Source organism: Lonchura striata, chromosome 1 (assembly GCF_046129695.1).
Source record: "Lonchura striata isolate bLonStr1 chromosome 1, bLonStr1.mat, whole genome shotgun sequence".
Lineage (NCBI taxonomy): Eukaryota > Metazoa > Chordata > Aves > Passeriformes > Estrildidae > Lonchura > Lonchura striata.
In genome coordinates, this window is record NC_134603.1 from 143,860,200 (window position 1) to 143,883,575 (window position 23,376).

General features: G+C 37.3%; 1 protein-coding gene across 9 annotated transcripts in view; it reads left to right on the forward strand.

Moving 5' to 3' along the window:
- CREM (cAMP responsive element modulator) overlaps positions 1-11,620 on the forward strand; it is a 44,744-nt gene extending 33,124 nt beyond the window's left edge. For 6 of the 9 annotated variants that reach the window (XM_021542917.3, XM_021542919.3, XM_021542920.3 and 3 more), the window contains one exon: positions 252-877. In XM_021542917.3, the coding sequence (XP_021398592.1) occupies positions 252-396 (145 nt within the window). In that variant the 3' untranslated portion in view covers positions 397-877. Of the gene's footprint in view, positions 1-251 lie in introns of all 9 variants that reach the window. The other 3 variants (XM_021542918.3, XM_021542921.3, XM_021542923.3) reach the window with 1 other exon arrangement.
- Positions 11,621-23,376: the final 11,756 nt, after the last annotated feature.

A 23,376-nucleotide genomic window follows, 5' to 3' on the forward strand; every position in this document is an offset into this window, starting at 1 on the left:
CTCAATTCTTCTGTGTATAGGTTTGTATTTGGTGGTGCTGGATGCATTTCAGGTTCTAGATGTTTTGGATTATATTTTAACTATGTTACTGCTTTGGGCTGTTATCCAATGTTCTGTTTGTGCAATCCAGCAGTTGTTGGTGGTGGTTGTTGTTACTGTGTGGAACCACAGGGATTGCAGGTAATTGCATTTATCCAGTCTTTGCCATATTGTGGCTGTTCCTGTAGTCATTTGCCTTGTATTGGTTCCAGGGAAGCTGCCAGAGAATGTCGCAGAAAGAAGAAAGAATATGTCAAATGTCTTGAAAATCGTGTGGCTGTGCTTGAAAACCAAAACAAGACTCTCATTGAGGAACTCAAGGCCCTCAAAGATCTTTATTGTCATAAAGCAGAATAACTGTCTTTCATTTGGACCTCCTTTATTATGAACTTTAATCAAGGCATGAGAGGAAGCAATTCTACAGATTGCCATATGAACTTGAGAAAGAGACACTTGAGGCCCTTGTGGAACCCAGTTTTGCTTAGTGTTTTCAGACTGATTTGGGAGATATTCCAAAATTTGGAATTCTGTCATAGTCTCCATACTCTGCTGAGCTTTCTAATGGCATGCAAATGGCTTTTTTGTTTGCACTTTTTACTTCTGCTTTTTGCAGGGAAGCTGCTAAAGAATGTCGACGTCGGAAGAAAGAATACATAAAATGTCTGGAGAGTCGTGTTGCAGTGCTAGAAGTTCAGAACAAGAAACTTATACAGGAGCTTGAAACCCTAAAAGACATTTGCTCTTCCAAAACAGATTAGTAAATATATTTATTATACTGTGAACTAAGATATGTCCAGTTGCTTTGTAAGACAATACATAGCCAACATAACTTATGGCATCTTTGTGTCATTTATAATATATTCCAACTCCTAACATTCCTGAATGCTTTCCTGCTTTTTGTCAATTCATAGCTCTAATTTCAGGTTTTTCATGCACCATCCTTCTGTCTCCCAAGGAGCCAAATTTTAAAAAATATAAAGAAGTAAAAAAGTGCATAATTTCTATGAGCTGTTTCTTTGCCATATATTTACATACTACTTTTTACATGTTACTGAGTATCCTGCACATTCAAAATATTTTGCAATTGTTTTAGATGAATCATAAAGATAATGCATCCAGTAATACAAGAAAATCAACCAACCCAAGGTATCTCAGGAAAGAGTTTATAAAAGAATGTTATGATTATATGTAAGTACTAGCATACTAGCCTACAGATGAATTTATGGCATATTTTTATATTAGTTGCTTTGTGGAAAAAAGTATTGTATTGCTGTCACTGAGTGCCATGGTTAAAGATAGTTTTTAATAGAAACATGTTGTTTAACCTGTGTAGTGTCTGATTTCCTTTAAAAACCTGGTTGAGATGCTTTAAAATCCATGAGTATCTGAAAGAAGACAAAGGGAAAAAAGCACACCTAAGCTCATGACATGATGCTAAATATGTTGTAAATACCTGTAAGAAGCTCTCTGTTATATGGCTGCTATTTACTTAAATTTTCTGTAATCTGCAGAATATTTGATTTGCTGGAGGTCTGTATATCAAAATTTAAATGTTCATCCTGAATACTTCACATTCTAGATCCTGTACACCTGTAGATAATTGCCTGTAGTGAAGATTGATTCAATTCTTTTCACAATTTCAGCAAACTATTGAGTGGTGGTCAAGGTGTCCTAAAGAAGGAAGCTTTTCAATAAGTGACTATTGGCTCATTCACTGAATTCTGGAATAGCCTATAGATGGGATCTGAAGAGTTTTAACATAAACCCATGTTTAAACCACGTTACAGCTCTCATAAATGCAGTATGTTCCAACTTTCCATTGTGCTTTGAAAAAACTAGTGTATATGCAAAGTTGCTTCTGGGTACTTTTTAAATTCAGGAATGATCTAATTGTTTGGCCAGTACAGTTTATGAGCAGAGTATTTGGGAGCTTTGCTGGAACTAATGGCTTTACTGATGTGGTAGGAAGAAAGGCCTGTATCCTACTTAACTGGCTTTACTGAGGGTGTGTGTGTGTGAGTGTGTGGAAGGGGGAGGAGGGATGGAATCCTACTGAAGTTATTGAGACTTCCTAATTTAATTTAAACTCAATTTGCATTTAACCCTCTTCACTCTGACCCTGTTGGGATGGGTTGGTTTATGTATATGTTTTTTTTTTTCTTCCCTAAATTTCTTGAAATACACAGGATCATTTTCTTGAATACTTTGAAAATCCCACTAAGTACCTAAGTGACACCATTTGTAAGAAGAGGTATTCTCTCTCACTTCCTGCAGCCACATCAGTTGATTGAAGGAGGTAAGAAGATACCTCTGGCCTCTAAGGCTCTGATGCAGGTTTGGAACAAAAAAAGTAAACTTTGAAATACCTTCTTCACTGTGAAAATACATCTGAAATGCTAAGGTCAGCAGAAGTCAAAGGTTCTGTTCAGGTTGGACAGGATGAATGCAATCTGCAGATCCATGTTGCAGCCTCTGTAGTGCAACAAGTAAGTTATTTGTTATGGCTCTGTCACTAAAGTCTGTTTTCTGTTATGGGTAGGCATTGCTTCTGACTCACAAGGGATTTGGAAACTTAAATAGAGAGAAACTTGTGTGTGTGTGTGGTAGATACATCTCCAGTAAAAAATCCCCTTTATCTTCACAATAGTGTCTGGTACTAATTACAGTTAGAAATTTGATGGGAGGAATCCTTGTCTATTCCACTTCTGTGTAGTTTTTATTTATTTCTTTACTAGTAGAATCATACAATGGTTTGGGTTGGAAGGGACCTTTGAGAACATCTGATTCCAAACCTCCATGCCATAGGCAGGGATGCCACTCACTAGTAAATCATGTTGCTTAGAGCTCCATCCAACCTGGCCTTGAATGCTTCCAGAGATGGGGCAACCACATCTTCACTGAGACACTTGTTGAGTGCTAATTTCATAGTAAAGAATTAATTCCTAATATCTAATGTGCATCTCCTCTTTATAACAATTGTCCCTTGTCCTGTCATTTTCTACCTGTGTAAAAAATTATCTCCTCCTTTCCTGTAAGTACTGAAAGACTCAGTGAGGTCTCCCTGGAACTTTCTTTTCTCCAGGATGAAATAGCCCAGCCATTTCAGGCAGTTCTCATTGGAGAGGTGCTCCTACCCTGTGATTATGTTTGTGGTACTCCACCAAACCTGCTCTAACAGGTCCATGGCTTTCCTGTGCTGAGGCCCCCAGAGCTGGATGCAGCACTGCAGGGGGTCTCTGCCAGAGCAGAGTAAAGGGGCAGAATCCTCTCCCTGACCTGCTGCCCACCCTGCTGTGGATGCAGCCCAGGATGGACTCAGCCTTCGGGGCAGCAGGCACACACTGTAGCACTGATGGATGTGGTGCAGGAAAAAGGGCTTTTCAATACAATAGTATTCTTTGTATAGAAACACCCAAGTGAATCTGAGTTGGTTTATTATAAGAGAATTTGAGCGCTGCCCAAGCTTTGATTTGGCAGAGCCAAGAGTTTTGTTTTCTCATTATCAAGAAAAAAGGCCAAAAAAATTGTGGTTTTGTCCTTCCTGTTAGAAAATTGCATTTCTATTGTATGAAACTCTTTTATTGCTGAAGCCACACAACTGCAAGTTTATTTAAGATAGACAGCTAGAGGATTGGCCTTGGAGGGAAAGTGTGTACACAGGCCTGCATGGATTTTAATTTTTTTTTTTTCAAAATAGATTTTCATGTAGCTCAGGTAAAATAGTCTCTTGGAAAATATCTTCAGCTTCCTAGACTTGTGGGTGATGAGGAATGTAATAGTCAGCTTTGAGTCATAGCTGTTTCCCTCTTTAAGCAGATGTGCAAAGTCTATAGGCTATCCAGACAGATCTCTCTTGACTCTCTAAAACAGCCTCAGCTGTTTTGGCCAGTGAAGAAAGGGATTAAAATAAGTATATTGTAAGAGTAGGTGTGGATTTGGCTTCTTTGGAAGGACTTTTTGATTGTTATTCCCACAGATTTTGCGCTTTGCAAGAATAATTGCAGATTTTTTTTGTTTGTTTGTTTTTGACTGCACTTACACAGGCCTGAGGAGTGCAAGTTGTCTCCTGCTTGGTTTTCCTTCTGTTCTTGTCACACGTAATTGCTGATCTGTACTGGTACTCTGCAGACATCGGTGTAACAGCTAAATTCAGTGTGATTGTTTTCTGAATTAAATATCACTTCAAAGAAAACGAAGGGGTCTGCTCAGCTTCTAGTTTGGATTGACTCATTTTGCCCACAGTTTTTTCCTGTTTCATCCCCATAGTATTTAGTGTGTGGGTGTGTACAAGGCAAGACTGTATTGAGTGCTGTGCTGTTAAGCAGCTGACAGAAGTAACTGCCTTTTGCTTGTCAGCCTTTCTGTAGAAAATACTGTCATGTGGGGAGAGGGTCTAGTCTTTTTTGAGATTTTTTTTTTCAGGCACTATGAGACCCTTGTGAATGAGAATAACAGTGATCTCATTATTCCAGCAAAAGTGTTCTAGTATTTGCTTGATATAATAACTGAGGGAAATAATTTAGGTAAATTCTAGAGCAATTTGGTAGTCTGTCATGCCAACTGGAAATGGCGGGTAGCAAAAATCAAATTATTCTTCTCTGTCTAATGAATTTTTAGTCTACTTTCTCAGGTTTCTGGGTTTTTTTAAATTCTGAGTTAGAACTTCCTTCTTGCAGCAGACTTGCTCTAATACAGTATGAAGCAAAAGCTTTGTATATGCACAAAGTCTGAGAGAGAGCTGCATGTAGACTGAGGAAAAAAAACTTCATTTTGTATTCTGTGTGACTTGAATGGAAAAAACAGTGAAGGAAGTGTCTTTGTTATGGTAACTGCTGAGCTTTTTCCTCTCTTTTAATAGCCTTTGTCAGTGAAATCAGGTGTGATTAATACATCTCATGAATGGAATTAGGGCTATAAAAATGTCATGATTGAGAAATCTCGTTATCTAGCCAAGTCATTGTTTTTGTTTTGTGGCTTCAAAAATACGATTTCCAAACAACCTTGAATGAGGCTCTTGATATCCTCACTTTCATGATTCTCCCCTCCACCCCTTCCCAATGTGGTTGTACTCACACCAGGTAAAAGTTGCTGCAGAGTTGTTTAACAAGCTCAGTCTGGACCAATGGGGGTGTTTTTTCTAAAATAATTCTGTTAAGGCTTTTTCTCCCCCTAAGCAAAGTACTTATCACATTTCTAGCTTCCATTAATTCTTACAGAAGTGAGAGAACTGTAAACACATTTTTAAGTTTAATGCATACTGAGGTGTTTTGCTTGATGAAGTTGATTCTGAAAATCTAGATTCTCCTGGATCCTGGTTATGTGAACTAAAAGCTTTCTGAAGTTTGTCAGTTGGCATACAAACAAAAAAATACTGAAATCCTTGACACCTCTGCATTTTTACCAGTGAAGTTGTCAGTTACTTCAGAAATCCAGACATGGGCCTGGGGCTGCAGCTTTCATGAGATGTGAGCGGCCCAAATCTGTTGAGATCTTCAAAGCAGACGTTGTTCTTTTTCTCTCATTTGAAGCTTGATCTAATTACCTTTTCTGAAGTGTGTCTATTGGAAATGGTCCTAAAATTTCAACAGCCACATAAAACCAGGAAAAGTTAGGATGGATTGAACAGAGTGTTTGAAAACATTGGTGTTACAGAGTATAACACAAGCAGCTATGGTAAGTTTGGATGTGGTACTGTTTATTTTTAAACGTCTGTATTTTTTGTGCAAAAGCCCAGTTGGTTTATATAGGGATCAGAGTTCTGCAGTATTGAGCACAGGATGAAAAGTGTTAACATTTCAAAATCAGTTCCACTTTCTTTTGTTGTATCTTATGTAAATTTTTACCTACAGCTCTCTCCCTCATACTGTCAGACCTGTTCCATACATTCTTTGTTCTTTTTCATTGATGATTTTCATTTTCCTGAAATACTAATACTGTTTCCTGTGAAATGACAGTTGCTCATGTTAGTATCATATTTCTTCTAGTATGTTTTGAACCTGGTGGTCAACAGCAATTAAAGTTCATAGATGTGTTAAAAATCTCTCAAAAGTTCATGAAAATAGGGAGTTAGCAGTGAAGGCATGGACTTACTACAGGAGAAGTTGGAATGTAAGATATTTTAGATTCAAGAAAACTTTCTGGGAATTCTCTCCTATTAGCTTCCAGAGAATTAATTCACTGATTGCCCGTGAACTATAGAAAGTAAAGTTTTGTTGCTGACAACTGTTTGTGTTTTTTGGAGGATATTTGAATGTCTGTAGATTATACTCTATTTGTTTAAAAGGACAATTTGTTTATAGACAAAATGTATTTTATTAAAAAGCTTGAATACCTTGCAGACCTAAGTTATTGGGTCAATGAGCCAGTGGTTGTTTAATAAAGGAGAGTGCAATGTATCCTGATAAAATACTTGCTGGATGCTCCCCCAAATTGAAACAGTTACTGGCACTTTTATTTATTTTTTTTTTTTTTAATTTTACCCACACTGCAGCTAGGCAAATATGTTACAAATAGATTGATTTTGAAGTACACTATTTGCAAGAAAAAATAACCACTGCCTGTAGTGTTACGTTGTAGTAGCACTGAGTAAAATCTGATAATTCAGTCTTAAATTTGAAATGCTGGTGATTTCTGACCTTCTGGGTAAAGTTCAAAGCAAAAAAGACACAATTTTTTTTCGGCTGTTTTAGAGTGACACCTTGTGGAGTATAAATGTCTGGACTTTATTTTCAAACTGACAAAGCAGCAAAAGGATGTTCCAAAAGTGGGGAATTTCTTGTATCCTATGGGGGAGATTTGGGGGGTGGGGTGTTCTCTGGCTGTTAAGGACAGAAACTCATTTTTCCTGCTGTTTCTGTGTTAACATGTATACATAAATAAGTGATGTAAAATTTGATAGCCTTTCAAGAGGAAAAAAAATTATATTGACAGTTTTTCACTTTATAGTCTTTCTGATCAATAGTCCCATTTAATGAAGGACAAAATGGGAATTACTTAATTTTGATTCATAATAATAATAGGATTTATCTAAATGCTATTGCAAATACTGCTTTTGAGACACAGTCATTAGTAGTTCTAGATCACAGAAATTAAATACAATAAAAAACCTAAGTATCTTTTGAAATATAATGATGTAAAGGGAAAATGAAATAATGCAGCTTTAATCCTGGCATATGGAAATAACATTCTGGAAATGGAAGGAAGAAGTAAAAAGGGGGTATGTAGAACACAGGAAAAGGTAAAGACAAAGTCATGAAGAAAATTATTCTTCAGGATAGATAGATTCTACTTTTCTAATAAATTGCACAGTTCTGCATTACAGGCATGACTATATAGCATTCTGTCCCCCACAGACACATCTGCAAGTGACCATGTGGACAGTTCACACATGTGTTTTTCCACAGCACCTGTGAAGTGGGTGAACTGAGCACCTAAACAGAATTTTTTTGACTCTTTCAAGAGAATTAGCCAAATACATGAGATGTGATGTCAAGATATAGAACAAGAAATGCATTTGCATATGGTAAGTTTATAGGCCTATTCTATAAAAAATGAAAATATATGTGTTTTTAGAACTGTTGTTATTAAGAGATTAAATTAAATATTTATAATTTGACAATTAAACTAGTTACAAATGCAATGCAATTTTTTTCCCCAGTCCATAATATTAACTTGGTAACAGTTAAGTTTGTGTTTTAACAGAGACAGTCTGAAGAGGGTCAGTATCCACTTTCACTGTAGTGTATGACTGCAAAGCTTATAAAACTGATTTGCTGTCCCAGCTGGTTTCAGTGTAGCTGTTTTGGCCAGTGTTAGATCTGGTATCTCTTCTCCAGACTAGAGCATTCCTGGGGTGACAAACATTATACTCAAACAACATCTAATATTAGCTCATGTTGTTTGAGTTGATCAGTTGGTTTCACAAAGTCCTTCTGTTTCCACTTTATACACACCCTCACACCACCCCACTTTCAAGAACGAAAGAAATAAATTTTACATTTCTTTAGCCAGTATTTTAGCCCTGGAAATCCTTCTGTTTGGTCTCCCACTTTGCCATTAGCTCCCTAAGGATCAGAAATGGTTTTGCTCCCATAACGCAGCTGCATACTTTTACGAACACCAGAGGTCTCATTGTGCAGCTTGGAAAGGTATGAGCAGAGAACAGAAACAACTTGTGCAAATATGCACAGCAGCAAATATGCACTTGTGCAGATATGCACAGCAGCAGGCCTCAGGTCAAGAGTCATCTCTAGAGATATATTTCTACCAAATCTCCTTTGTAAATGACTGGCAACAGAACCTCTGCTTTCTACTGCTTATTTGCCCAAAACTACATATAAGATAATTTGTTCAAGTTATTAGCGTTTCTGGAAGTACCACTTTTTTTTTTGGCTCCTTTTAGTTTGTATTTCAAAGGTTTTTTCTCAGAGTGATGACTCTTCTAGCAGAGCCTAGCTGCCTCTGGGTAACAAAGTTCAAGTTTGATTTTTTCTCTAACAAGATGGTCAGCTTCCACCTATGGCAAGGCAACTTTTTAATGCACACTTCACACTAAGGGAACAGCTATAGAAATGTCCAAGAGCTTTTTCAAGTGTACCAAGGAAAAATAAAGACATATGCTCAAACTAGAAGGAAGGAAAAACTTACTTCAAGCAAGAAGAGGGCATTCCCATAATAAAATTATCTAAGCTCTACTCTGAAGTTTCATAAAAAACTTTAAATCTGGCCAAAGCATTTCCTCACATACTCCTCTGCCCCCTGCAAAGGTTTTGAAAATACAAAATATAACTGTCCACCCAGTCTAAAGAATCTGAAAGAATCAGTTTACAGCAGATTATGTAAAAAATATGATTCTGATGCCTGCCTCCACTGAAATTGTAAGTAAATAAACCTAGTGCTTTCATGGCTTCATTATGCACTGCAGAACGACAATATTTAGGATAGAAGAAAGCATGACTAACAGTGTCCACATAAACTTAAATTTTGGTTAGGCTATGGGGTAGTCTTGTCTGTCTGAATTACTCTTGGAAAAATCTTTATAGCTAAAATTACTTAGATACAAAGATTTATGCAATTGCATGAGAGAAATTATGTATAGATCAAACTGAAAATATGAGTCATTAGTATCACTTACGAACGGGACAATGGTTAAGTATGTAGGTCACTGCTTAGAGATTAGTTATCTGGGATCTTGAACAGATGCCCAGCAAAATGAAACACACTAAATGGAATTCCTGATATAAAATCATCCTAATAAAATACAACATTAACTTTGCAATAATGTAGAAAAGTGGTGTCAGGACAGCAGCTTTGTTTTAAAATACATGATAAGGAAATAAGTCTGTCAGATGAACAGAATCATAAAGATAGTGGCTAAATACATTTTAAATGTGGTTAAAAATGTATTTCTAATGAATTCATCTACTTTGAATCATTAGCAACGTAAAGTATGATGAAAAATACTCAAAAATATCAGTTACAGGGAATGTAGCTGATACGTCATCAGGTATGACATTTAGGCCAGATGAGCAGGTTTTGTTTGATCAGGTCAGTCAATAAGTGTAGCTGAAAGCATAGCTAGACTTCGTAGCATATAAGCTACCAAAAGGAAACCCTAAGTCAGTTGATAACTGAGGAAAATGAAGGAATATACTGCAACAAAGGGGCTGGAAAAATTAGTTGTGCCTGCTGTCTTAGCTCAGTACTCAGTAGCAGTGGTACAAAATGAGTCTGGAGTGCTACAGCTGGTTCTACTTCAATGTTCATGAAGCTGAGTATGTCCAGTGAGGAGAGAAGTAGACCTGCCTGAAGAGCAGAGCTGGTGCACAGCCAGAACTTGGCCTGCAGATTTACTTGTGCCTCATCACTGCAGAAGCACTAAAGGGTGGAAACCTTGAAGAGTATCCCACATTGATTGTACCCAGGAGAACTGCAGTGGCATTTGTGAGCCTGCTCTGAGAAATAGCCATATCTTAAGGACCAGATATTAAATGGTCCAGTAAATTGCTGGATGTCTAAACTTCAGATATCTGGTCCCAAATCTGGTAATTTGGTCTCTCAGTGTGTACAAGTTCTCTACACAATACATGACTACTTATGTTAAAGAGAGAAGTTCATAGGAGTAGGTATAGGAAGTTCATCTCCTTTCTCCTGATTCCTAGATAAGTTAACTCTTAATTGCTTGAAGTGATACTCATGTTACCTAACAATGATAATCTAAACTCTAGGTATTTCTCTGTAGACTAGTTCTGTATTTCAGTGCGAGGGCAGGCAGTGTTTCCATAATGCAGTCCATAACTCTGAGGATGGAGTTATTTGCTCTTGCTGAAGTTCCTTTCCTTCCACTAAACAAACAGTTCAGAGGGCAGTTACGAACAGAGGGCTGGGTTTTTTGATTGCAGTTAAGCAAGATACACCCAACCCCAATGTTAAAAATTCCTGATCCTTCCCAAGACAGATAAGAAGTCCTCAGAGAAACAACTGTGGTAAGGAAGGGGAGATGGTATTATCAGAATACTGGTGTACAGACAGCACATCCAGACCAGCATGATTGGTACCTGAAGACGTCCCAGGAGAAGTGAGATTGAATGCTCTTTGGCTGAGGAGGAATTTGATACGTCCTACACAACTGGGACAGTGATCCTGATTCTGTGCCATAGAAAATGTGCCATGAACATCCCAGGCATGAATAATCATTATTATTATCATTAATATTATCATTTTAAAGGGTAGCAATAGGTTTCATATGTTAAGCTTGATCTGATAGTATGAAGTAGGTTTTGCAACTTTGAAGCTAACTGGAAACCCTAATGGTATCAGGTTGTATTAGGCATTCAGGTTAAGTTGACTGTAAGCAACAGTTCTGTGAGCACTGTAAAAATTGCAGCTGTTAACAGGAGCAAAAGTGTAGCCATGTCTGGAGCTCTTAAGACAGATATATCCAAGTTCATTCACATCCCATTTTAAACAGCAAAACCTTAGCTTTGGCAAAATCTGGCCTCATTGCAGTATGCTTAGCAAAATATCCTGTTCTTATTAATATTTCTATTTTGGTGAATTTGAATATAATTAAGCTTGAAGTACAGAGATAACCATGACCATTAAATACTAGATAAGGATTATTTTGTTTCTCTTTACTATTCCTTATAAGCTAGTATATTTTAACTTATTTAACATGAAATAAAAAAATTCTGAGTAGTTCCTAACCTTTTGAATGTATTGTAGAAATATTTAGTGGATATTTACAGAGCTGAACAATTGCATAAGAATACAAGAAGGGCTTAAGCTAATGTGTGCCTCTGCAACTCTTGGGAATGAGTCAGCTATTCATTTGGAATTGAAAATACACAATCGCAGGAGCATATTATGAAGTGTTTTGAAGCTATTTTGTTAAAATTTGTTGGATTTTTGTCAATAGTTAATTTTCAGCATTGTTATATAAATGAGAATTCACTCTTACCTGTGAAACAGTCTCAGAATAAAAACCCGAAATTCTTGACAAGATTTGTTTTTTCTTTGTTAGGGAGGTTTAAATTCGAACACTGTACAAATTGTATATTGCAATAAAGTTCCCTGACCCAAATTTCTAGTCTAACCTAGATAGTTATTTAGTTTCTGTGGGTTCCCAATGTCAACTTCAAAAGTTATGTTATTCAGATGAACAACATAAATTAATAATCAGTGCATATCTGAAAATGTTTGAAGATATTTTTGTCTTAATTTGCAGTACCATGTGCCACTGGTACTGGCTGACAGCTTTAGGACATCTGATTAGTTCTCTGTGCAGACAGAAACCTATTTTTTTGTCCTGTATTTATGCTTTCAGTCTTACCAGTATCTCACAAAAAATCCTGATTTATAGAGCTGTTGTGGATCTTGCTTCTCCAGTTCTCTGCACCTGACCTATTCAATCCCATCTGGAAATCAGTGGTTGCCTTAAGCTCTTGCAGTTTCTGTGCACCTCATCATACTCTTTATGTAAATTGATGTGCATTAGGAGGTAGGATAGCAAAGGTTTTTAATTTTAATTCACCAGATCAGCTTGTTGAAATAGGATTGTTAAAATAGTTATCCCTAAAAATGTGTGGGGTTTTGGGTCCATATAGTTAAATTGCATACATAATAGGGTTCCAACACATACGTGCAGTAACTATAGACTTCAGGATACTCAGATCAATAGTGAAAATAACAGTGTTGCAAAATAAAGAGTTGCAAAACTGAGATACTTATTTGCCAAAAAAGAGATGGAAGTGTATATTCCTTTCTCAGAAAATTGAACACAGGTACTGAGTTAGTCTCTTGTGGCAACTCATCAGTACCTCAATACTTTATTTAGCAGTGTTTTTCCCTTTATTATATAAAGGAAATTGATTAGTGATGAAGGCACTTGCCTCCTGCTATGGCTGGCTAAAAATACTTGGTCTGCAGTGGAATAATGTTTTATCTCTTTTCTTATAGTAAAAAAAAGCTCCCTAAACTCAAATCCAATATAAAACATCGGTGAAGGCTTCTTTCTTGACAGCCCAGGAGTGTGAAATCCCAGAAGGATTAGAACAACATTAAAGTTCCCTGTTCTCTTCTGTTCCACTGCTCTCTTCTGATCTGGATATATTCCACTGGTCTTTTCTGATCTGAAAAGACCAGTGGGTGTGATGAAAATGCCATCTGTTTGTGGCTTTTCATTAAATGAGTTCTGTGAAGTACAAAATGAGCAGGGTACCCTTTTGTTGGAAGCTGTTCTGGTACCACAAATGCCATATAACTTATATCCATGATGCCCATAAGGCAAGAAGAGAAGGTGGTTAGAGTGCCTGCTCCTATATAATAATTCCTATACTCTTCATGGATATGTGATGAAGGAACAGGACTAAGTAATTCAAATGCATTTCAAAATAAGAGAATGAGCAGAACAGAATATCTCATGTGCATTTCTCTGTGCAACATACATAAAATGCTTAGAGCTTAGAGTAAATGTGTGTTTAATAATGCTTAATTAATGGCATAATGCATCTCTCACTGAGATGTTTACTTCTGTGACTTCAGAATCTCAAATCTTTGAACCTATAACCTAATTCCTATTTCTACTATAGCCAATAAGGATAAGAAATAAGATCTAAATACTATACCAGTGGTAAAATCCTCATACTTTAGTCTGTTGCCTAAGCTTCCTAGCCAATGCTTGGGGATGATAGTCTTGCAAAGGAAATTCTGTACATCACATTGGAGCCCTGCTGAGTTGGGTGGTTAGTGAAGATAGCACAGCTTTATTGTGCAGATATTTGAGCTGAAAACAGCATTGGTTCCAGATCTTGTGTAGCGATACAATCTGAAAAAGTGGAATTCCAGTTGTGCAACATTTCTGTTTAAAGCCTCATTAAAGAACTGGGTTTTGTGTTTATTCAGGCTTAGTGTTTTAATCCACTTGTTCTACGGTCAGATAAGGTCTTGTACCACTGGGGTCTGAGGGTTTGCATTCTATTTGTTATTTCAAAAAAATGCATTTTTACTTTGTAGGAATGACTTAATCTTGCTTTCTTTGTGCTGGTTTTGGCTGGGGTAGAGTTAATTTTCTTCACAGTAACTGGTATGTGGCTGTGCCTCAGACTTGTGCTGATAATGCAGAGATGTTTCAGCTATTGCTGAGCAGTGCTGATACAGCATTGAAGCCTTTTCTGCTGGTTGTGAGGAAGCTGGGGTGACACAAGAAGGTAATCCCAGCTGACTGAAGGTGTATGCATGTGCTGATACCATGACTCCACAGGGTGCCATTCTCTGCATATAAAGCTGGGGGAAGAAGGGAGGGGTGGATGTTCAGAGCAATGGTGTTTGTCTTTCCAAGTCACCCTCAAGTGTGATGGAGCCCTGCTGTCCTGGGGATGGCTGAAAAGCTGCCTCCCCATGGGAAGTGATGAATGAATTCCTTGTCTGCTTTGTTTGCATGCACAGCTATGGCTATACCTGTTAAACTGTATTTATCTCAACCCATGAGGTTTTTTCACTTTTACTCTTTCAGTTTGTCCTGTATCCCAACATGAGGAAAGTGAGGATGCATGGAGCTGAGCTGTGGATTGGGTTTAAACCATGACAGAACTGTAAGCTAAGTATGAGGCAAAATGAGGCAAAGTTCACTTTAAATGTGTATTCCCCAGAGAGCTCCCCTAAAAACAGGATGAAGACTGGAAGTGGTGGACTCCCATGCATATGGGAAAGAACTGGGATATGCTTGATTCAGGATCTATGTCCCAGGGCTGTTTGCAATCCTGTGCCTTATACAGATTCCAAGTTCTGCAGCAGAAGCTTGACAGTGGAGGTAGGAATTGTTTCTCTATTAAGTTACATTTATAGACATTCCAAAATCACACTTGCAAATGGACAATTTTTTTCTTGAGTATACGGGATACCACAACCAAGACAGCCACTACTCATCACTGTATGTATTGTGGGTGAGAGAAGCTTCAAAGATAAAAGCGATGCTCAAATGCATAAAATAAAGGTACTAAAAAGGGCCTCTGTCCCTCCTTTTAAAATGAAAAGTGTCCCTGGAATTTCTTGACAGAGAAAAGAAAGCAGGATTTCCCAGACTTCAGGGGCAAGAAAAAGCAAGAATACTTGGTATACGTGGCGAATGTAAATGCTGTAAACTTTACATGAAATGTGAAAAATCAATGTACATAGAGATGGCAGCCATATGACACGGGCAATGCATTAGTCCAATAGGAACATATCTGGATCTGGAAATCATGGACACAATCTGAAAAACTTTGGCCTCTGCCTATAAAAACATTTCCAGCTGAAGTCCCAGATGTGTACAGTAAAAGGTATAAGAAGTATTTCTGTAAATTAAAGTATTAATGAGATATGTGGAACAATACACAAGTACCTTTATCTCAAAAACGCTCAGAACTAAAACTGTCTATTCTTAATCTAGACTTCAAGAAATGAAGGAATATTTTTTCTTTTATTTCAGATAGAATTCAGTAAACTTTGAGACAGCTGCAAGGAAGCCAAGACCTAATTCTTCCAGGTTATGCTTGTTCTCCAAATGTGTAAAAATTAGTTTTCCAGGACTCTCATGCCAGTGCTTCACATACAAATAATGCTCTGTAATCTCAAAGGTGTTAGGAAGCACTGAGAGAACCTTGCATTTGTAGGCCCTTCCTCAAAGGGTAAATCACCTCAAATTTATTATAATTTGTTATATCCTGATGTAACACACTTTTGTTGATTTTGTGAAGGTAACAGCCAAATAAAATCCTTTTCAATCTTCTCTATTAGCTCCTCTTATGTTCAAGTAGATTGCTAGAAGTCAAGATTAGCATGACATCACAACTTTGGAAGTAGAACCAGGTAACTTGCACTTTTCACATGTCTAACTAGTAGTTAATTGGAGTGGGTGCGTGATTGTGCAATAGCTGTTAATATTTTCTTTTTGAGTAGCAGCATGAAAAGAGATTAGGTTTCACTTGGCTATATAGCCTCTCATTTCCATGAAAATTGTTATTTTGTCAAAGAATATATAACTCTTCCTTTGACAGAACATTACAATTCTAATTTTCCTTTGGCACAGCAGAAAACTTTGCATCTGTTTCTTAAAAATATATTTCATGTATTGCATCAGCAGAGATCCAGCAACTGTGCTTGTGGAATGAGGTAATAAAAAATTATTATTTCCAGCATGATAGGTAAATGTAACAGATAAATAAAAACCCAGTGCTGGTTTTAGTATTTGTATTACATATTTCTGGTTCTTGGTCTGTGCTCAGCCATGCTGTCTGATGTTCTAGGTTCTTGAAGTAGAAGCAAATGATATAACCAAAACAAAGAGAACAGTACAGTAGAAGATTTCAGATAAACTGCTGAAGCTACAGTTGTCTGGCACTAGTCAAATTCACATGATTAAAAATCCTCCCCTGCTTTTATTTCAGCATCTTAGAAAAAACATTGAAATGTCCTGCAAAAGCAACTGGCAGTATAGGAGTAGTGATAGGGAGGATTCATGAGAATACATTTGCTCTCAGAGATGATTCCCAAATTTAGGCTGCTGTCTCAGTCACTTAAGCCCCTTGAGTGAGCCCGTGACCCAGAAAAACAGTCCTATCTTTCCCCAGTCACGCATTTCCACTGCTTCTCCTGAGCCAGTAATAATGTTAGTACAATTACATGGTAAGCTGGGTTAGAGAGCAGCTGAAAACTTTGCCTGATTAACTTCAAGCAGAACAGGCTGATTGAGCTTCCTCTATGGCCATACAAATAATAATGTGGACAGGGGGGAGCAGACATGATCCTGCATGTGGGAGATCAGGACAGCTGGTTTTATCACAGTGAACACATAATTCAGAATGAGTGTCAATATATCTTGTGGTTTTGAGGGGATGAATATCAAAATTGGGAAACTATCATCAGGGGCAGCAAAAGCTCCCAACTCATGTGCATAGACAAGGAATTGCAGATAAGGATTTTCCTTCCTCTGATCCCATGGAAAGGAAAGGGGGACAGTTTTTTGTCTTTCAGTGTTGACCATTTTGAAATACTTAGTGTACCATTCGTAGGATCTGGAAGCAGTTCTGTATATTGGATGCATCTGTGGTAAACTGAGATTTTCAGTGGTGCAAGTGAAAATTGGACTGTTTGATCTTGTTTACTTTCACTGGAAAGGAGGCCTTTACCTCCAAACCTCAGAGTGGTGAGAATCCCTTCTGAAATGATCCTTGTGTATTTGTTCAAGTGTTTCAGTCATTGGGCCAGAGTGATTTGACTCTCCTTGGGACAGACTAAAAACTATGCAGTTTTTAGTGGTGCTCTATTCTGCAGCAGCCCCTGACACATTTACTGCTTTGATGGCACCTGCAAAATTGTACCTTAAGTACATCTAAAAGCAGGATATTTTCGAGAGTGAGCACTTGCAGTGAAACAGTTAACTTAGTGGTTGTATTTCTGCTTCTCCCAGTGGTTGTTCTGGGAAGTTTTGTTCTGCATAGCTGATTTAGGTTTTTTGTTTTATTTTTGGCACTTCTTAAAACTCTTATGAATGGGATTGTGCATGATTAAGAATATAGATCTAGTTCAGAGGGTCCCTAATGCTTTAGGTGAATGATAGAAACTTTATTTTGCATTACATAATGTATAATTTTTTTCTCCTTTTGTTTGCTAAATTGTGGCCAGCAGCATGATTTATCCTGAACCTAAAAACTTTGCCAACACATATGTGATTAGAAGTATTAACCATTACCAAGACACATATTTTAGCTATGTAGGCAATCCCATACCAGCTGTGAATCCTTAAGATAACTCAGTCTGAATGACTGGGAAAATTATGAAACCAATTAACAGGCTCAGACAAAATACTGTATTATGCTTATGGATAATCCACAATATTAAACAGTGAGATGTATATTTGGCAGCTTTAATTTGGACAAAGACAATTAAGGTTGATGTTAGAGACTTTGTAAGCTTGAATACATGAGTCCAAAGATTGCATTTCACTGGTCTTTAAGAGGCAGCTGCAAATATCTGACCTGAATTGCCTAAGCACTCCAAATAAGGAAGTTTTCTTTGTAATATAGTACCACAGTTTTCTTTGTATTATAGTACCAAATAATTAATGTAACTCACCCAGTATTAGAAATTATTTCAAATGAGAGATTACAGAAACAAATAAGTATTTTTTGATGTGTTTTTGTTACTTATTGGAAAGGTCGTGCTGCAATTTTAGGAGTTTTACTACAAAATTTGAATAAAATGGGCATATGCTTTTAGACAGCTATTCTGTCCTGTGTTACACAATATATTTTTCTGGTTTTCAAAATGAATTTGAGGAGATCTTTCTTTTCTGTTTGGTGCTAAGCTTATCTAGAGGGCTACAATTTATAGTCATATCTTGTTATATGCTTGTTACATCCTTTTATGTATTCTTTAGACCTTAATTGTCAAATTATGTGACAGTTCAAAGTTCCTGGAATGTAAAAATCTGGTGTCTCTAAATCATTTCTAGTTAAGTAGCTTTAAAGTAAAGAGACACTAATCACTGAATTAATCGGCGTTACAGAAGTGTGACATGCATGAGCACAACAGAAATATGCTGCAATAAGCCTGGTGATGCAGTGCACTGTTTTAATGCACTCATTTTATTTCCTGAAGCAGTCCCTAATGGGCATTTTTTGAGTGACAGCAGAGGTCACTTGGGTGAAGTGCTAGCTGAAGAGTTCCAGCACTGAAGGGTAGCATTAACTTTGAATGAAAACCAGCAAACTAGTTCCTTACTTGAGATAAAAATATCTTAATTAAATATATTCTCTTTAATTTGAAGTATAATTCAAATTGACTAGATTCTTCCCAATATTAGTCAGCAGTTTCTTACAGAAATGGCTGTGCTGAGTTCCCTGTTTAACCACACATTGCCAGATGCAACTACAGGTCATGGGGCTGCTGGCTGGTCAGCTCCTGAAATTCCAGAGCTGCCACAAGGGCTGCAGGACACTGGAAACATGTAATAATTGACTAGATTCTTCCCAATATTAGTCAGCAGTTTCTTACAGAAATGGCTGTGCTGAGTTCCCTGTTTAACCACACATTGCCAGATGCAACTACAGGTCATGGGGCTGCTGGCTGGTCAGCTCCTGAAATTCCAGAGCTGCCACAAGGGCTGCAGGACACTGGAAACATGTAATAATTATTCCCTCATTAAGAGTTTAAAAAGTATGGCTCATTTTGCCTTTTGATTATTTAGAAAATTTGCACAATAGTATAGTTGTATTTTTATTAGTTGCACTTTGTTTTATTTTCATGTTTGCCAGGACACTTTATTCTTTATTTCACCATAAAGTCCTACTTCTTTAGCTGCTTTAATTCTTGTCACTTTTAACTGTGTGAAATGGATTCCCAGACAGCCAACAGGAAATGTTTTTAGGTCAGCAGCTAATTTTCCCAGTCCCATTTTGCAGACTCTTGTGATTTATACCAACTCTATTTATAGAGGAAAGACTTCTTTTAACCTATGAACTTGCTATCCTCATGTTGGCATTTCTTCTATCAGCAGATGTATCTGCTTGTTGAGTGAGGGTGACAGCAAAATTAATAAGCTACATAAGTGGAAAAATGTATTACAACAGACAATAATTTAATAATTTAAAGACAGTCTAGGCACTGCCTGCATCCTGCAATGTTAGTGTGGATGTCAAAAGTACCATGGGGGGAGGACAGCACATCTGTGATTACAGAGTAATCTCTATTTTATTTACTCGGTCCCCTTTCCTGTAACACATGAACAACTTGCTGTTTTAAAGATTTTAGTCTTAAAACCCCCTTTCATATACTGAATTCTATGATTCCCATTCACTGAAAGGAATATGAGATAAGGGGGTTAAGTGGTTTTCAAAAGTCTTGCACAGTCTGCAATGGAGCAGAAAAATGAATTTGGGTTCCTTAACTGTGAGCAAATCTCTGGGTGGTTATTCTCAAAAATAAAACAGTCATTAGTCCTGTCTCTCATTTTATAGTTTAAAATGTGATAACCAAAACCCATGAGTTTCATGTGATTAAAGGCCTGTTTTCATCTTGCATTGTTCTTCAAAAGAAAATGTCCTGCCACATAGGACCTGAGGAAGTGGAACAAAATCTGTAAGAAGTACACACTCAAAATCACATATCTGTTGCTAATTTGTTAAGTACATTCATTTTTGGTTCTTTACCTTTAAAATCCATATTTCCATTTTCTGTATTTTCCAGACATATACATGGGGGTTCTTGGCCTCTCTACAGTTCCAACTGAGTTCATACAGGTATTCATAATTGTAGTACCCTGCTAAAAATCAAAGTGGACAGTTCTCTATTGAAAACTTGGATGCTTCAATTTAATTTTCATACTTTTTTTTTTTTTACATTTTCTTAGTTTTTAATTTCACCTCTTGATTTGAAAATTAACTGAGGAAAGTCTGTTTTCACTTAAGACTTAGGGGAATACTTAGGGGAACTTAGCTTGAGAACGTATTTCACAGGAATAATTATTGAGATTCATCTGTATAGCTCACCATATTTAGCTTGACTCCCTGTCTCTGAAGTCTATAACTTTTCTTCAGATTTATCCTTCAAACAAAACACTTTTTTTATTCTACTTTAAAAATATGGTCTTCTGGGGAGCTGCAAGATAAAGCAATAAAACTCCCTCATATTATTCTTCATACAGAGAGCTCAGCCTGACACATGATAGTCACGTGATCTTCTGGTGAGCCATGTTTTGAAAGATTTCAATTACTTGCATATTACCCTTTATTAGCTCATATTACAAGACTTGTAAGCTCATACTACACAAAAATGTTTTCAACTGTGAGCTGCCACAACTGATAATCAAAATAATGAGGTATTGATAGTGGGCAAAAGTAGGGGATGTTATTTTCTCAAGATGAATTTGAGAGAAGATGGCTTTGTATGTACATACTGTCCCAAATTGCTGGGCCTGGTTCAGTTGTCATTCTTGGTGGAAATTAGGCACAGCTACAGTGAAACTAAAGAAGTTGTATTTGCCTAGACTTGTATGAAGTAAGAAGAGGATAACACATACACCTTCATAGAATGGGATCTTTCACAGGCAGGGCAGATTAAAACACAGTTGGCTCTTATTCATAATCCATATAGACTAGCTAGCAAAGTGCTTTGTGGCAGCACTGCCTGGTTTTACACATTTTGTTTTGTTTAGTTAGGCTTTTCTCTACAAGGGGTTTTATTGTTCAAGAGGGGGCACTCCACCCTTGCTCATAGTCGAATCATGGAGTAATTACTGCTCTTTACATGCCAAGATCTCAGACCAAGAAAAGGCAGCCAATCCTGATACAGGAAGACACACACTGGCACAAAAAAACTAACTAGGGAGACAATGAAGAGAGGAAAACACAGAGTGAGTCTGTATGGGATTGTGCTCTATCTGCCTGTGACAGTAGCATCAGGGGCAATGTTGTTTTTCCCCAGTAGCTTTCCAATATAGTTACTCCATTCACTGATGAATTGAGAGTATGTGAAACTGTGCCAAAGCTAATCAAATCAAATTCCACCCAGCTGGTTAAATCAAATTGCCTGTGCCTTCCTCCACAATGCAAGGGCATCCATGGTACACTCTGCTGAACTGCCTCTTCCCTCCCAAAGCTCACTGCAGGTCCGTGCAGTGTGGGTGATCTTCCCCCATAAGTGTAATGCATGGGTTTCTGGCTGCTTCTGAGTGCAGATCTTATCTCATTCAATGCCTAAAGGAATAATAAAAACAAAAACAACAGTTACATATATATATATGTGTGTATATATATTATATATATATAGGTAAAAATATTCTAGCACAGTTGTTCTTCAAGTGTTTCCCCTAAAACAATGAACTCTTCCCCTACTTGTGGGGAAACTGCCTCTTTCTGCAGTGATTTCAAGCTGAGAAACATGGCACTAATAAAAAGATTGTAATATAAGATAATATGCACTTATCTGGCCCATGTATGTTTTGGGAAGTACTCCAACCCTTGCTCTCTGGTGTATCACCTTCCTTCTTGAAGCAACTGTTTCCTCCTGTACAGTAAGTGGCAATAGGCAGAGTCCCCTGGTTGCCACACGCTTCAGAGTAGGAGTGTGACTTAGGGCTTTGCATTGTTGCCTAGAGTAGTATTTCTTCATGGGCTAGCATGAGACTAATATCCCAATTCATGCACTAAAGTTGAATACATTAATCAAATAGCCCAAATTTCTGTCTTGATCTTCAAAAGAAATCTTTATTTACTCTTTCCCCATTTCTCACTGATTCCAGTAAGGCACTTGATTCCTGAGAAACAAATGTGCTATTCACCAGAGGAATAACTCCACTGATACCATTTGTGTATTTTTAAACCAGATCTCATCTCTTACATAGTCCTTGATAGGTCTGGGTGTCTTCCCTGTGAACAGTAGCTGCAGCTATCTGCCGTGCACAGAAACCTCCACCTCTCTCTGTCGACAGCTCAGCACTTGGGGCTGACAGATAACTTGTGTCAGGGCTGAAAGGATGTCTTCTGGCAGGCACTGGATTTCTACCTCCAAGAAAGAGAATACTGTCTTAACCCTGGCAGAAGCAACACTTTCAGCAAAGGAGAAATCTGCCATAGGAGTAGTCTATGCAAATACTTGTGGGAGGGAATTTAAGACATGATACATGAACGCATTCCCTTGAGGAGCAGCACTGTAAGAGGCCATAAAGCCTGGGTCAGAATCAAGTGTGATGCATTCTGAACTTGCCTTCAGGAAGGAAGTCTGCTAATATTACTGAATTCAGGCTTATAACAATAAATGCAAATATTAACAATAAGAATTGTCAGAGGGACAATAACATTCCTCAGGTGTATTCATGACTGGTTTTAACTGATTTGGAATTTATTACTATCATAAAAAAAATTTAGCTATTACAATCAACAAAGTCTAGGGTATGATTGAGTTGACCAGGCTGAACACTTTGTACATGGGAATGTTAATTTTAAGCTTTTGCATATATTCCAGACAATTATTAGCTTTGTGAGAAAACTGAAACTATGGCATTTTAGAGTGGCTGTACACGCAAACTGTGAGTACAACTCCAACTAAACATCAGATGGCAGTGTGGGGAAGGTATTGTGTGACAGGAATTTCTCAGGCTGTATTTGAAAGATGAGCAGAACCAAAAGATCTGGTTATCACCACTCATCTATCTTAAGGTTTTGGGTTTGTGGGGTTTTTTTTGTTTGTTTTTTTAACCTGTGCTTCACAAATATTTGGTTTGCCAGCAGGAAATAATTTTGGATTAAATAATACTTATAATTTTTATCTGCTCAAAATAGATAAAAAGCTTATATAAGCAAAATACTGACCAATATCTGCTGGTTTGAAACACATTTTTTGACAATGTTCCAGGAAGATTTAAATCACAAAATTTAATGGGTCACATAATTAATTTTAGCCTATTAAAATCCATTGTCTTTTCTATAGTGGAGTATCTTCTGTACAGTGGAGATGCTACAGATTTAAAATATTTTTTGTGCAGGAATAGGCACCTTTTAAACAAAGGTATGTCAGCACTGACCAATTGTGAAAGCCTTGGCCTTAGTTTAGGGAGCTTTACAGTGTTCCTCAGCTGATGCAGTTCCTCCAGAAGGCAAACCCATTAAAATGCATAAACCATAAATCTCAAGAACAGAATAATCTCTAATAAAAGAAGGACATACATTGATTTCTAAGCATGTTAGTAAGATAAAGTGAGCTGCACCTGCTTTACTGTATGAATATTTATCAGATAATGCATTTACATTTGCATCATGCACTTCAGATAGCTGAAATAAAATAATCATAATCAAACCTCAAATA